Source organism: Sus scrofa, chromosome 7, assembly GCF_054392235.1.
Source record: "Sus scrofa isolate SSC_HxYL_T2T_F1_AM1 chromosome 7, Sscrofa_HxYL_maternal_Yorkshire_Landrace_v2.0, whole genome shotgun sequence".
Taxonomy (NCBI): Eukaryota; Metazoa; Chordata; class Mammalia; order Artiodactyla; family Suidae; genus Sus; species Sus scrofa.
In genome coordinates this window covers 90,005,936-90,018,978 of record NC_139389.1, presented here as the reverse complement: position 1 = coordinate 90,018,978, position 13,043 = coordinate 90,005,936, and the positions used below count along the sequence as shown (strand labels likewise).

The 13,043-nt window shown below is 34.3% G+C and overlaps 2 protein-coding genes across 7 annotated transcripts in view; both read left to right on the top strand.

Annotated features, from left to right (window-relative positions):
* Positions 1 to 13,043, top strand: part of LOC110261611 (uncharacterized) — a 310,291-nt gene that overhangs the window by 13,082 nt on the left and 284,166 nt on the right. Inside the window, exons 3-4 of one of the 6 annotated variants that reach the window (XM_084967015.1) lie at positions 5,642 to 5,710; positions 5,874 to 5,993. The exons of the other annotated variants lie outside the window; for them this stretch is intronic. Of the exons in view, the coding sequence (XP_084823141.1) occupies positions 5,642 to 5,662 (21 nt within the window). The 3' untranslated portion in view covers positions 5,663 to 5,710; positions 5,874 to 5,993. The remainder of the gene's footprint in view (positions 1 to 5,641; positions 5,711 to 5,873; positions 5,994 to 13,043) is intronic. 6 annotated transcript variants of the gene reach the window in all.
* Positions 5,885 to 6,820, top strand: LOC146401758 (olfactory receptor 4F21-like). Its single transcript, XM_084967012.1, has one exon. It carries the CDS (start codon positions 5,885 to 5,887, stop codon positions 6,818 to 6,820), a length of 936 nt encoding a protein of 311 aa, XP_084823138.1.

Here is a 13,043-nt window from a genome sequence, read left to right as displayed (position 1 = left end):
AATAAATATTTTAAAATGCCCATCTAAATACTGAATCTATCTATGGATTCGATACAATATCTATCAAAATTCCAAAGGCATTTTTTAATATAAATAGGAAAACAATTCTAAAATTCATATGGAACCACAAAAGACCCTAAATAGACAAAGCAATCTTGAGAAAGAAGAACAAATCTGGAGATATCATATTTCCTGATTTTAAATTTTATTACAAATCTATAGTAATAAAAATAGTATGCTCCTGGCGTAAAAGCAGATACATAGATTGATGGAACAGAATCAAGAGCCCGGAAATATACCCGTGCATGTACAGTCAACTACTACCTGACAAGGGAGCCATTGATATTTAAAGAGGAAATGTGGTCTCCTTAATAAATTGTGTTGGTAAAACTGGATATTCACATGTGAAAGAATGAAATTGGACCATTACAGAAGTTAACTCAAAATGGGTTAGAAAGTGAAATGTTAAATCCCAAATGTTAAAACTACTAGAAGAAAATATGGATAAAAATCTTTTTTAACATTGGTCTGGGCAACAATATTTGATATGGCCCCAAATCTACAAGAACCAATTCAAACATAAACAAATAGGACTACTTCAAATTAAAGAGCTTCTGCACAGCAAAAGAAAAAGTCAACCAAAAGGAAAAGTAAGAATTTATAGAATGGGAAAATATTTACTAACTTTCTATCAGATAAAGGGTTAATATTCAAAATATGTAAAGATCTCACACAACCCAATAGCAAAACAAAGAATCCAATAAAAATGAGCAAAGCTGCGTCCATGTTGCTGCAAATGGCTTTATTTCATATATATACAATACTGATGTGTGTGTGTGTGTATGTGTGTGTATACACACTTTTTTGGAATCTTTTCTCTTAAAATTTATTACAAAATATTGAGTATAGTTTCCTGTTTTATACAGTGGGAACTTGATTATCTATTTTATATATAGTATATATATATTATATATAGTATATATATATATATTATATATACTATATGTAGATATACTATATCTTTTCTCCCTTGCTTACAATCTTATGAGATAATTCCCTTGGCCTGATGACCTCAGCCTGAGCATCTCAGAACTCTAATGCATCACTTGGTCACTACCTTCTCCTAAAGCTAATTAGCTATCTCTGTCAAAACTAAAGTGTTTTATATAGCTTCTTCTCTTAGGGAGAATGTGTGGAAGGATGTGGGCAATACTTGTGCACAAGAGAAAATTTAGTTTGTGGAACTTCTCTCTCCCTGACCATGCTGCCATCTGGAATCTTTTGCTATATTAGGTAGGTTGTAGTGGAGGGGTTGCTAGACTATAATCCACCACAAGAAGAATCTCCTTCTTAGGTTCCCATACTTCCAGAGAGGGAGGCTGTAACAGAATTAGCTGGAGCAGAAATTGTATAAGAATGAAGAGTTGGAAAAAATTGTATAGAGAAAGGCATATGAAAGAAAATGAGGCTATTTTTTTCCAGTTTATTGAGAAATAATTGAAATACACCATTGTATAGGTTTACACTTTGATTTATATATACTGTGAAATGATTACCACCATAGGTTTAGTTAACAGTTATCATCTCAAATAGGTAGAACAAAAAGGAAGGGAAAAAATTCTTGTGCTAAGAATTAACAACTTTCCTATATATCATTCAGGACTGTTAACTATAGTCATCCTGTTTTAGTGAAGTTGATTTTTCTAATGGGAATTCATATTGGAGAATCAAGATAGAAGAGAAAGAGTAGTTACCATAAGCTTACAATTGCTGTCTCTATTTTAAGATCTCTGATCAGTATTCTGTTTTCTGCATATGTCAGGTCATTTTGACTTCTTTTGCTGTGTTGCCTGGAATGTTAATTTGGTTAAACAATTTCATTGTGACCTCATGGATCTCTCTCTTGTTTGAGACTCTTTTCTTTTTCTTATGCCAAATGAATGTGCTACTCAAAAATTCTGTTAAGTTCCTAAGTGTTTCTTAATGATGTCAAACAATATTCCATCTAGCTTTTATCCAAGTTCATGATACCCATCAAAAGAAATTCTCACAGTTGCTTGGAAGTTTTATTTATCTCTTAAATGTTTATAGATTTCTACCACTCTACAGACTTTGTGCACGTAGCATACTGCCTTATTTTCCATATTGACTTCCCTCAAGTTTTTCTCCTATATAAATTGAACTTCTCATTTCTGATTTTTCTTTCTCCTCTTTGTCACCATTTATTACTCTCCCTCCTGATTCTCTCTTTACTGTTTGATTTCACCTGCTCTCTTTAGTGGCAGCAAAGATATCTAAATCCATGCCTTTTTCTTAGTCCTTATGTTTTTGATCTCTTTATAGCAATGTGATAGCCATTACTTCTTTGATGTTCCTTTCTCCTTTACTTTTTGTTGTTGTGCACAGAAAGTTTTTTTTAAAGGTAGATAATATTTAAAAATAGTGATAATAGTAATATAACAAGGTATTTGTTCTTTTGGGGCCATGTATGTTTTCTTCATTAACTTTCTTTTGTCTCTTTATATGTTATCCTTTAAATGATTTTTTTTCTCATTACTTCAAATTTTATATGACTTTCAAATTTTTGTCTCTAGCTGGCATCTTTCTTGCCTGTCACTTAATATGGATTTTTATGAATAAATAGCCTCCTGACTTTGGTGACTCTTTCACTGGAACAAAAACCTTCATATATGTTTGGTTCTTTCCTAGTCTGATAAGCAACAGCCTTTCTCCCTTTTGCTCCACTTATAGCAATAATATATGGATTTAAGTCTAGCTCTGTCACTGGTACCTATAAGATGGTTAATTTAAGTGTGTGTCAAACGTTTATGTATGTAGGATCTGTAGGATCGAGTATTCTTCTACGTAAAACAGGATTCTTTTATTACAGCTTTATTGAGATATAATTGGCATATAACATTATGCAAGTTTCAGGTGTACGTTTTTTGAGGGTATTCTTCTTTAAAATTCATAGTAGTAGTAGTAATTGTTTTAGATCATTAACAGCCATATGCATGATGTAGTCAAATAGCAATGAATTTGGAATCAGAAGGTTTGTTTTTTTTTTTTTTTAATCTTCTCTGAACTTGAGATTCCTCATCCAGAAATGAAAATAATCCTACTATTAGATATATCCATCCAGCAGGTCATTATAAAAGTCAAATATATGAAATTACTTAGTAAATATGTTCCATATAAATAATGTATATTTTTCCAGCTCTCAAATTCTATTATTAAATATTTCAGAAACTTAAAATATGGCGAAAAAATGCCTGTATTTTCTTTTCTGACTTTAAGAATAGCATGGAAGATGACTAAATATATAATGAAGGGTGGAAGATAGAAACTGTAAGTTCATTGTTATGCTGGCTGCTGCTCTTGGAACTATTGCTTCTCTCTCTCTCCTTTTACATGCTCTTATTAATTTCTAGGTTGAATAATGGACTGTTATAAGCCTTGCCATGAGGCGTCCCTGCTTCCCAACTGGAAAATCATATCAAGAACACCAGACATTCTCTTGGGAGTGATGGGAAAATGTGTTAAGACTCAGTTTTGAATTTGGAAACTTCCTTTATACTTGATGGAAAAATATGTTAGGCTAGAAAAAAAAGAAACTGTGGAAAGTCATGGTCCTGAAAAAAACAGCTTTACTTCTGGGAAGTGTTATGGACTAAACAATCAAGAAAACTTTGCTACTTATTTCATTCCGTATTTTAGGAAACATACAAATCAGAAGAAATGGTCATTATTCCCTGCAAATTTACAATATATTTAGAGAGAGACAATGTATAAAATTGAAAGAAGAAATAGGTGGCAAAGGATTTGTTCCCTAAGTGAAGCATCATTTATTACTCTTCTAAGAATACTTTCCTCTCTCCTCTCAGCTAATTTTTTTCAAGCTCATATGAAGTTCTTTCTCCTCTATAAAGCTTTCTCTGAATTTCCCAGTGGATTCTTTTATGTCCTTCCTGGCCAACAAAAAACCATCTAGAGCTTCTTCTATGAGGCTGTATATTGTGTGTTTTTTTAAAATGGGGGAATTATTATTTTTCAGTGAAAATCTAAGTTTTCTGACTTCTGGAATAAGAGAGGGAAGAGACTAATATAAAATGGAATTACTAAGGAGATTTTCATGGAGGAAATAGGATTTTGATTTACCTTTAAAGGCTGATTAGTAATTGGAAATGTTCTGTATTGCACTATCTAATGCATAACCACTACATATACATGACTATTGCATACTTAAAATGTGGCTAGTACAACTGAGGAAATCAATTTATAATTTCATTTAATAATGAACTAGTGATTAGTGGCTACTCTTAGCTACATGCACATGTGGCTACCTGTTCTGGATTAAGTAGGTATATGTTTGGCTTATCTTTTCTCACTTTATTATTTTTCTGGTGTGAGGAATCCAAAGCCATATGTAGACTAGAAAACCGAGACTCTTGGTCTGTATAATCACTAATGAAGTTTATGATCAACTTCACAAATCATGCACAACAGATGTATGTATGTGGACATATATAAACACACATATTAAAAGACATAGCTTTGGGATTCATTTTTTTTCCTATTGTTGCATTTCTCTTGCCTGAAAGTTCTAGGTCTGAGGCTGTTTGTATATTTATCACCTTTTTTTTTTTTTTACCATCCCTTTATTGTTTATGTTGCAACCTCCCATTTTTTACTCAACTCATTTCACCTTTTAGAAGCATATCTAAATATTAGGGGAGCAGGAGGGCTTGAGATATAGAAGTGTTTGACTCACAGGCAAGAGAATATATTTTTTATATGGTAACTGCAAAAGTGGGTAGGAACTAGAGACGTTCATGTAATGGCCCAGAGTGAAGGTCAGGAAAGAGTCAGACTTGGCTTCTATTCTAGATATGTGGGAGGTTTGAATCAGAGAGATGAGATAAGAAGGAAAAAAGGGGCTAAGGGAGAGGGAGGGACAGGAGAGAAGAGGGACAATGGTTAAATGACAACTATGGCATTAGCGTGCATTTCTTCATCTCCAAAAAAATTCCAAAAGCTTAGGGCTTCAGTAGCTATAACCAAGATTCACAAACCTCAAAGGTCGTGAAGAATCTCATTAGATGGATCAAATTTGCTTCCTTAAATTCCTTGGCCTCTCATAATAGCCCTCCCATAGCACATATACACAACTTTGCACATCCTGGCCACGTCCTGGCCACTAACCACTCTACTAAGTACTTTCACTTGTACTCCTGGGTGTCCATGCAGATGCCCTGTGCCATGAATATCTCATTGACCCTTTCCTGGGACCTGTCATGCTCTAGAGTCACCTCTGGGCCCCATGCCTGGTTCTCTTATGCTTACCTTTACTCTGTGGGCTTTGTGTGAATTGCAAATGTGATCGTAAGTAGTGGTATAAGATAGATTACAAAAAGCATTATATGCCAGAGATGAGGTGATGTTAAGAAGTGAGACAACTTGAATGGCTAAAGCATTGTTTTATGAACAGATTAAAAGTAGAACCAGTGATTTCTGCCAAATGACATCTCCACTCTTCCTTTTTTTTTTCTCTTTGTATTGCACTGTGCAAGGACTGCCCCTTCCAATCCTTGCTATGTACATCTACTATGTTTTCATATATGTTTTTCCCTCTTGTTTGTAGATGTCCTGGAGGATGTGGTGAAAGGCATATAGTATGTGAAAGTGACTCAACTGCTTTAGGTGACCACAGGTAAAATATTTATTTAGTGATGATTCGGCCCTGAGAAGGATTTGATAAGATATGTAGTCTTCTCAGTGTTGAGATCCTTATATAATCAATCATTATAATATGGAACATCATTAACACTTATTTTAGTTTCTTTCTCATTATCTTTATCTGTACAACATTCCAGCTGATAGAGAAATGGATGGAGCAAATCATTCTATGGTTTCAGAGTTTCTGTTCCTGGGCCTCACCAACTCCTGGGAGAGACAACTTCTTTTTCTGTTCTCCTCCATTTTTTGTGTGGCAGGTATGATGGGAAATGCCTTTATTTTACTTACTGTGACTTCTGACCCTCACTTACACTCCCCCATGTACTTTCTGTTGGCCAATCTCTCCTTTATTGATCTGGGAGTTTCTTCTGTCATTTCTCCCAAGATGATATATGATCTTTTCAGAAAGTGTAAAGTAATTTCCTTCAGTGGCTGCATCACTCAAATCTTCTTCATCCATGTTATTGCTGGTGTGGAGATGGTGCTTCTCATAGCCATGGCCTTTGACAGATATGTTGCCATATGCAAGCCTCTTCACTATATGACTATTATGAGCAGAAAAATGTGTATTTTGCTTCTGGTTGCTGCATGGATAATTGGCTTGACTCATTCTGTGGTTCAACTGACTTTTGTTATAAAACTGCCATTCTGTGGCCCAGATATACTAGACAGCTTTTACTGTGACCTTCCTTGGTTCATCAAACTTGCCTGCATAGATACCTACAGGCTAGAGTTCATTGTCACAGTCAACAATGGATTTATATCCCTGGGATCATTCTTCATACTGATTATCTCCTATGTTTTTATCTTGATCGTTGTTTGGAAACACTCTTCAGGTGTTTCATTCAAGGCCCTCTCCACTTTGTCAACTCATGTCATGGTAGTGATTTTGTTTTTTGGTCCTTGTATTTTTGTTTATATCTGGCCTCATCCCACATCCCACCTAGACAAATTCCTTGCTATTTTTGATGCAGTTCTCACTCCTTTTTTAAATTCAATTATCTACACATTCAGGAACAAAGAAATGAAAGTAGCCATGAGGAAAGTATGTAGTCAATTTATTAATTATAGAAGGATTTCTTAAATGCCAAAATATTATGAAGTTTCCTTACAAACTTGGAGTAACATTAAATTTCTATTATTTCAGTATCAGAAGTTTCCAAGTACCATGTTAACATTTAGATGCCCCAGATTAAAATAACATGGTTCTTTAAAAAATATTAACTGAGACCTTGTGTTATAGCCTGTGGTTGGAGGAAGGATGTGGTATGGTAAAAAGTTTCTTCTGGAGAATGCCAATGCTTGTCTCTTAGGAGATATTATTTTGATGAATTTACTATGGTCTATGCTTCTAAAATCAGTCTTTTCAGTGTCAGAGTGGACTATATAAGGGAATGCTGATTGACAGTAAGTAAATTGATACTAGATGAAATATATACATATTTTATATGTATATACACCTATCTATTTCAATATGCCAATTTATAAATTGACAACAAAAAATCATTTAAGTGGCCTGAACTTCTACATAAGTGTAACTCATTCTTTCACTGCAGGGAAATTTCTGGAAGTCAAGCAATGATATGAACATCAGTGGAGAGCTAATCATAACAAGAGGAGTTAGCTGGATTATTCAAATATTTAATCATATCAGATTTTGATACTTAATGCCTATATATTCACACTAGGACTTGCCTGTCATCACATTTGGAAAAATAAGATCCTTAATCCAGCCCTTTTATCTGGATGATATTGGCTAGTTATCACCAATTTACCGTTTGAGTTTTGTCTATACATACAGGCCGTCTAATCCCTATGTACATACAGATGCATTCTTATTTCTACATGTAATTAGCCAGGTGTCTTCCTTTTCCTTCAGCTGACGTGACCATTCCTATTGCATTTGAATGATTTGAGTCATTGCAAACTAAATTTTACTTTGGGAGCTGTGTTACATATGACTGTATTCTCTTCTATAGGAGTGAGGAATTTCCATCAACAGATTTAGAAATTTCAGTTCACATCCATTTCAACAAAGAATGAATGCTTAGGAGTTCCTGTCGTGGCATAGCGGAAATGAATCCGAGTAGGAACCGTGAGGTTGAGGGTTCAATCCCTGGCCTTGCTCAGGGGGCTAGGGATCCCATGGTGCCATGAGCCATGGTGTAGGTTGCACATGCGGCTTGGATCTGGCGTTGCTATGGCTGTGGTGTAGGCTGGTGGCTACTGCTCTGATTAGACCCCTAGCCTGGGAGGGAACCTCCATGTGCTGTGGGTGTGGCCCTAAAAAGACAAAAAGACAAAAAAAAAAAAAGAGGAAGAAGAATCAATGCTTATTCTCAAAGATGCACTGCAGATATTGCTGATCTTCATACATCCGAATACATACTCCATACATCTTAACCAGTTTACCAATACTTCTTTGGTCTTATAAGTGGCCCTTATTTACTTCTTAACTTATCTTGCATAAGTTTAAGTTGTGGTTCTGTCATTTACAGTCAGAAGGGTATTGACAAATACATCTTAAATTCTAAGGACACTACATTTTCAGTTACTTCTGATGTGAAATACCTGTTGTTATTTCTTTAAGAAAATACTATGTTTTCTTCAACAATAGAAGATGTACTCATTATGTAAGATTTATATGGAAATTAGAGATCAGACTGAAAATAACCCATAAAATCACCATCTGGATATAATTATTAGTAATATTTTGGTATATTTATTTCTAGTGTTTTTCTATGCCAAAATGTAAATATATATCTATAAAATTGGGATTTTATAGTCTCTACATTTTTATCCTTTATCTTTTTCTGAGAATTTCCTTACAATATTACATATCATAGAATAAAATCATTTTAAATGCATATGTAATATTGCAGTTTATGACATTATCATAATTATATTTGTTATTCCTCTTTTGGTCAAGTAATATTATCTTAAATTTTTTGCTCTGCCTCAAAAAGTTTTTTCATATACCTCTGTATGTAGTTCAGATGACATCTTTTATAGATTGATATATTTGGAATTAATAAAGTATAATAATAAACTCTTATCTCTCCAAAGAGTTATAGTGTATATCTATTGCAAAGCAGTGGGTTTGATCATTTAATAAAAAATCTTTATGAATTTAAAAGAAAAAAAGATAAAACATTTAAAAAATTCTTTGTTCTTTAATACTTTTTAATGCTTTTTCACACATTATTAATTTGAACTCTTTGAATTACATGTGTCAGAATCCAATAAAAACAAGCTTAAAATAACTAAGACAAAAGAAAAACAAAAGTTTCCAAGTGTCTCATAAATCAGAACTGGATACATGCCCACCCTAGTGGTAGGGGCAAAGGTTATCTGGTTGACAAGTCCAGAGAACTACATGAAATTCAGAAGGGGCATTTTGCAAATGAATGAGGTGGGGTACAGCATCAATGAAAGGGGAAAAGTGATTCAGGTCAGGTAAAAAAAAAAAATGTCCGTTATATTTTTTCTTATTGAAATAGAAATTAATAACTGTTGATGTGGTATTCCCCTTTTCATCCTCATAGGTGGAATACTAGTTCCATCATATTGTTTTACCCATTCCACATGTATGATAAAGATATCAACACCATTATTACATTTGTGTTCAGAATGCTTCCCCCAGTTTGTTGTTTTAATTTTACTTACTGTATTCTGCAGCATTAAAGTTGTACTTTCGTGATTCCAATCGCATGGAGCTTTTAAATTTGACTTTATAGTTTTATTCTTAGAAAGTCCTTTTCCATTCCAATATCTAGTGAATATTCATGGATATGTATTTCTTTTTTTAATTTAAAATGATTTTTTGCTTTATTATTTTTTTAACAGACATATATTTCTGAAATATTTTATTCATCTGGATTTTTTTTGGTGCAAATAATAGGAGAGGATCTAACTTTTTCAAATTCGCTTATTAATTTTCTCAGTACCATTTAGTGAATAATCATTTCCCTTCTGATTTCTAACCATTTATACCAACTTATTATATAAAATGTAGTCCTTGTCTCTTCCCATGTGTAATATATCTTCTGACATTTGCTCTTGGATGCCTCATATATCCTTTGACTGAACAGATTCAAAATAGTATTGAATCCTCCTTCATTATCATCTATTTAGTCATGAAAACAAGATACCCAAGAGTAATTCTTTCTCTCTCTCCCTCTTCCTCTCACCCTTTCATTTCCTCTCTCTGTCTCTGTGTGTCAATTTTTCACTCATACAGCAAATATGAGGCACTACTACTCATACAGTAGTAGTGCCTACCAAGTGCCAGGCATTATTTTAGGCTTTTGGGGTGCATCATCAGTAAATAAAATAAATAACAATTTGTACCATTGTGAAGCTTATATTCTACTGGATCTATCCAGACAATAAGTAATAAGCAAAACAAACAAGGAGGTTTTATAGTAAGTTAAAAAGACTGTCCATCGACAGATGGTTGGATTAGTAAGATGTGTGTATATATACACACCGGAATACTACTCAGCCATAAAAAAGAACTAAATAATGCCATTTGCAGCAATATGGATGGAACCAGAGACTCTCATACTAAGTGAAGTAAGTCAGAAAGAGAAAGACAAATACCATATGATATCGCTTATATCAGGAATCTAATATACAGCACAATTGAACCTTTCCACAGAAAAGAATATCATGGACTTGCAGAATAGACTTGTGGTTGCCAAGGGGGAGGGGGAGGAAGTAGGGTGGATAAGGATCTTGGGATTAATAGATAGAAACTATTGCCTTTGGAATGGATTAGCAATGAGATCCTGCTGTGTAGCCCTGGGAAATATGTCTAGTCACTTATGATGGAGCATGATAATATGTGAAAATAGAATGTGTACATGTATATGTAACTGGGTCACCATGCTGTACTGTAGAAAAAAAAAATTGTATTCAGGAAATAACTATTAAAAATAATAATAAAACAAAATTGACATTAAAAAAAGAAGTAAGTGCCATAGTAATAGAGTAGAGTAGGTTAAGGTGGATCTGAGACACCAGACTTGGGGGAAGGTTTGAACTTCTAAGAAGGATAGTTAGGGTAGGAATCATTGGGAAGATGCCCTTGATGGTAACTGTGAAATAGGTGAGTGAGTTAGCAATGCAGATGTCAAGGGGAAGGGCATCCCAGTCAGAGGTACAGCCAGTACAAAGGCTGGTGTTTTCAAGAAACATCAAGATGCCCAGTGTGACTTCATCAGCATATAAAGTGTGGGAAAATAGTAGGAGAATATTCAAGGAGTTAAAGGGAGGCCAAAGCATGTGGGGTTCTGCAGAATAGAGTAAAGGAGTTGGCTTTTACTCTGAGGAAGTGGGGTTACCACTGGAGTGTTCTGAGAAGAGAGATGATATAATATTACTAATATTTAAAATTTTTTTCTGTTTTTTAACTATATATATTTACTTTAAAATATTTTTATAATTTTTTGTGAGGAGAACATTTATTATATGAACAATATCAAGTATATTAAAAATAAAAGCACATATAAGGGTATTCAAGTGAAAAGATTATATTATTATAATTATAATCTGTATTATTTTTATGTTAGACAAAAAGCAATCCAATTTTTACTTATTTATTATTATACTTGATTTTAATTTTCTGTCAATTTTGCTGTATATCAAAGTGACATTATATATATATACACACACGCAGATACACACACTCTTTTTTCTTGGGAAGCAACCCACTTTTAATAGTTAATGCAACTATGCTTATTTCTGTACTTTAGGGTTAAACAAACAAAAATTCTTTAGAGACATTTTTGAAGAATAACTTCAAAAATGTTTCAAGAATAAGACAGAGGAAAATTAAAAGAGCTGATTATTGAACTGGACAGATCTCTGATGGTTGCTTGCTTTTAAATGATCTTTCAGTTTATGCTATGCTTTCACACAGGGAACAGACAGCATGTGTTTCTGACTTTTTTTAACATTTTTTATTCTATTTTATTTTTATTTCCCCAATACATTATTTTTTCCTACTGTACAGCATAATGACCCAGTTACACATATATGCATACATTCTTTTTTCTCACATTATCAATCTCTGTCATAAGTGACTATTCATAGTTCCCAGTGCTACACAGCAGGATCTCATTGCTAATTCATTGCAAAGGCAATAGTCTGCATCTATGAACCCCAAGCTCCCAATCCATATCACTCCCTCCCCCCACCCCCCTTGGCAACCGCAAGACACAATATTGTTAAGCTTTAAAAAAAAAAAAGTACTTTTATGTTTGGTGTCCTGCTGAGAATAGTCTGGGGAAGGGTGGTGCAGTGGTCTCCACATTAACAAGTTGGTAGTCAGCTGCAGAAATTAAGGGAAGAAAGAGATAGTGCCTTGGGTAGCAATGTACATGGTAAGATGTCAGTGGTAAGATTTTGAAGAGTTAGCTAATAGGATTCTCCAGTTGATTGGATTTGAAAGGACTCCAAGTTGTTTTTACTTAAACAACTGGAAGGATGTTTTGTCATCACTTAAGATGGAGGAGTAGGTAAAAGCAAGACACATTGTATACATTATATCTAGATGTTTATTGGATGTACAAGTGGAAATGTAAAGTAGGCATCTGAATAAGTAAGTCTGATATACCTTAGCAAGAGATTGTCATATAGATGTTATTTACAGGTGTGGTACTAGGTGAGATAAACTAGAGTATGAATATGGGTAGAAAGACATGGAATTAATAAAATACCTGAGCCCTGCCATTCTCAAACATTAAGAATTCAGAAAGAAAGTAAATAATAATTAATTAAGACTTCTAAGAAAGAGCATTCAGTGATGCAGAAGAAAAACCTGGGCTTTGTGATGCCTGGGAATCTAAGTAATGAAATAGTGTATGAACATTGGGATAAATAACCAGGTTAAAAGAAGAGGACAAGGAATTCATCTTTAGATTTAGATAAGGAGATCATGAGAGGGCTGATAAAGTGATAATGGTTGTATTAGGGGAAAGTTTTTTTTTTTTTTTTTTTGTCTTTTTCCAGGGCCACACTCACGGCATATGGAGGCTCCCAGGCTAGGGGTCCAATTGGAGCTGTAGCCACTGGCCTACGCCAGAGCCACAGTAATGCCAGATCCAAGCTGCATCTGCGACCTACACCACAGCTCACGGCAACGCTGGATCCTTAACCCACTGAGCGAGGCCAGGGATCAAACCCGCAACCTCCTGGTTCCTAGTCAGATTCATTAAGCACTGAGCCACGATGGGAACTCCAGGAAAGTTTTGATTTGAGGGAAAACAATAGGAATTGGACCAAGACCACAGATACCTCTCTTG

Bases quoted from the DNA above. Each gene is read 5' to 3' on its own strand.
- LOC146401758 (XM_084967012.1), top strand. From the start codon at position 5,885: ATGGATGGAGCAAATCATTCTATGGTTTCAGAGTTTCTGTTCCTGGGC.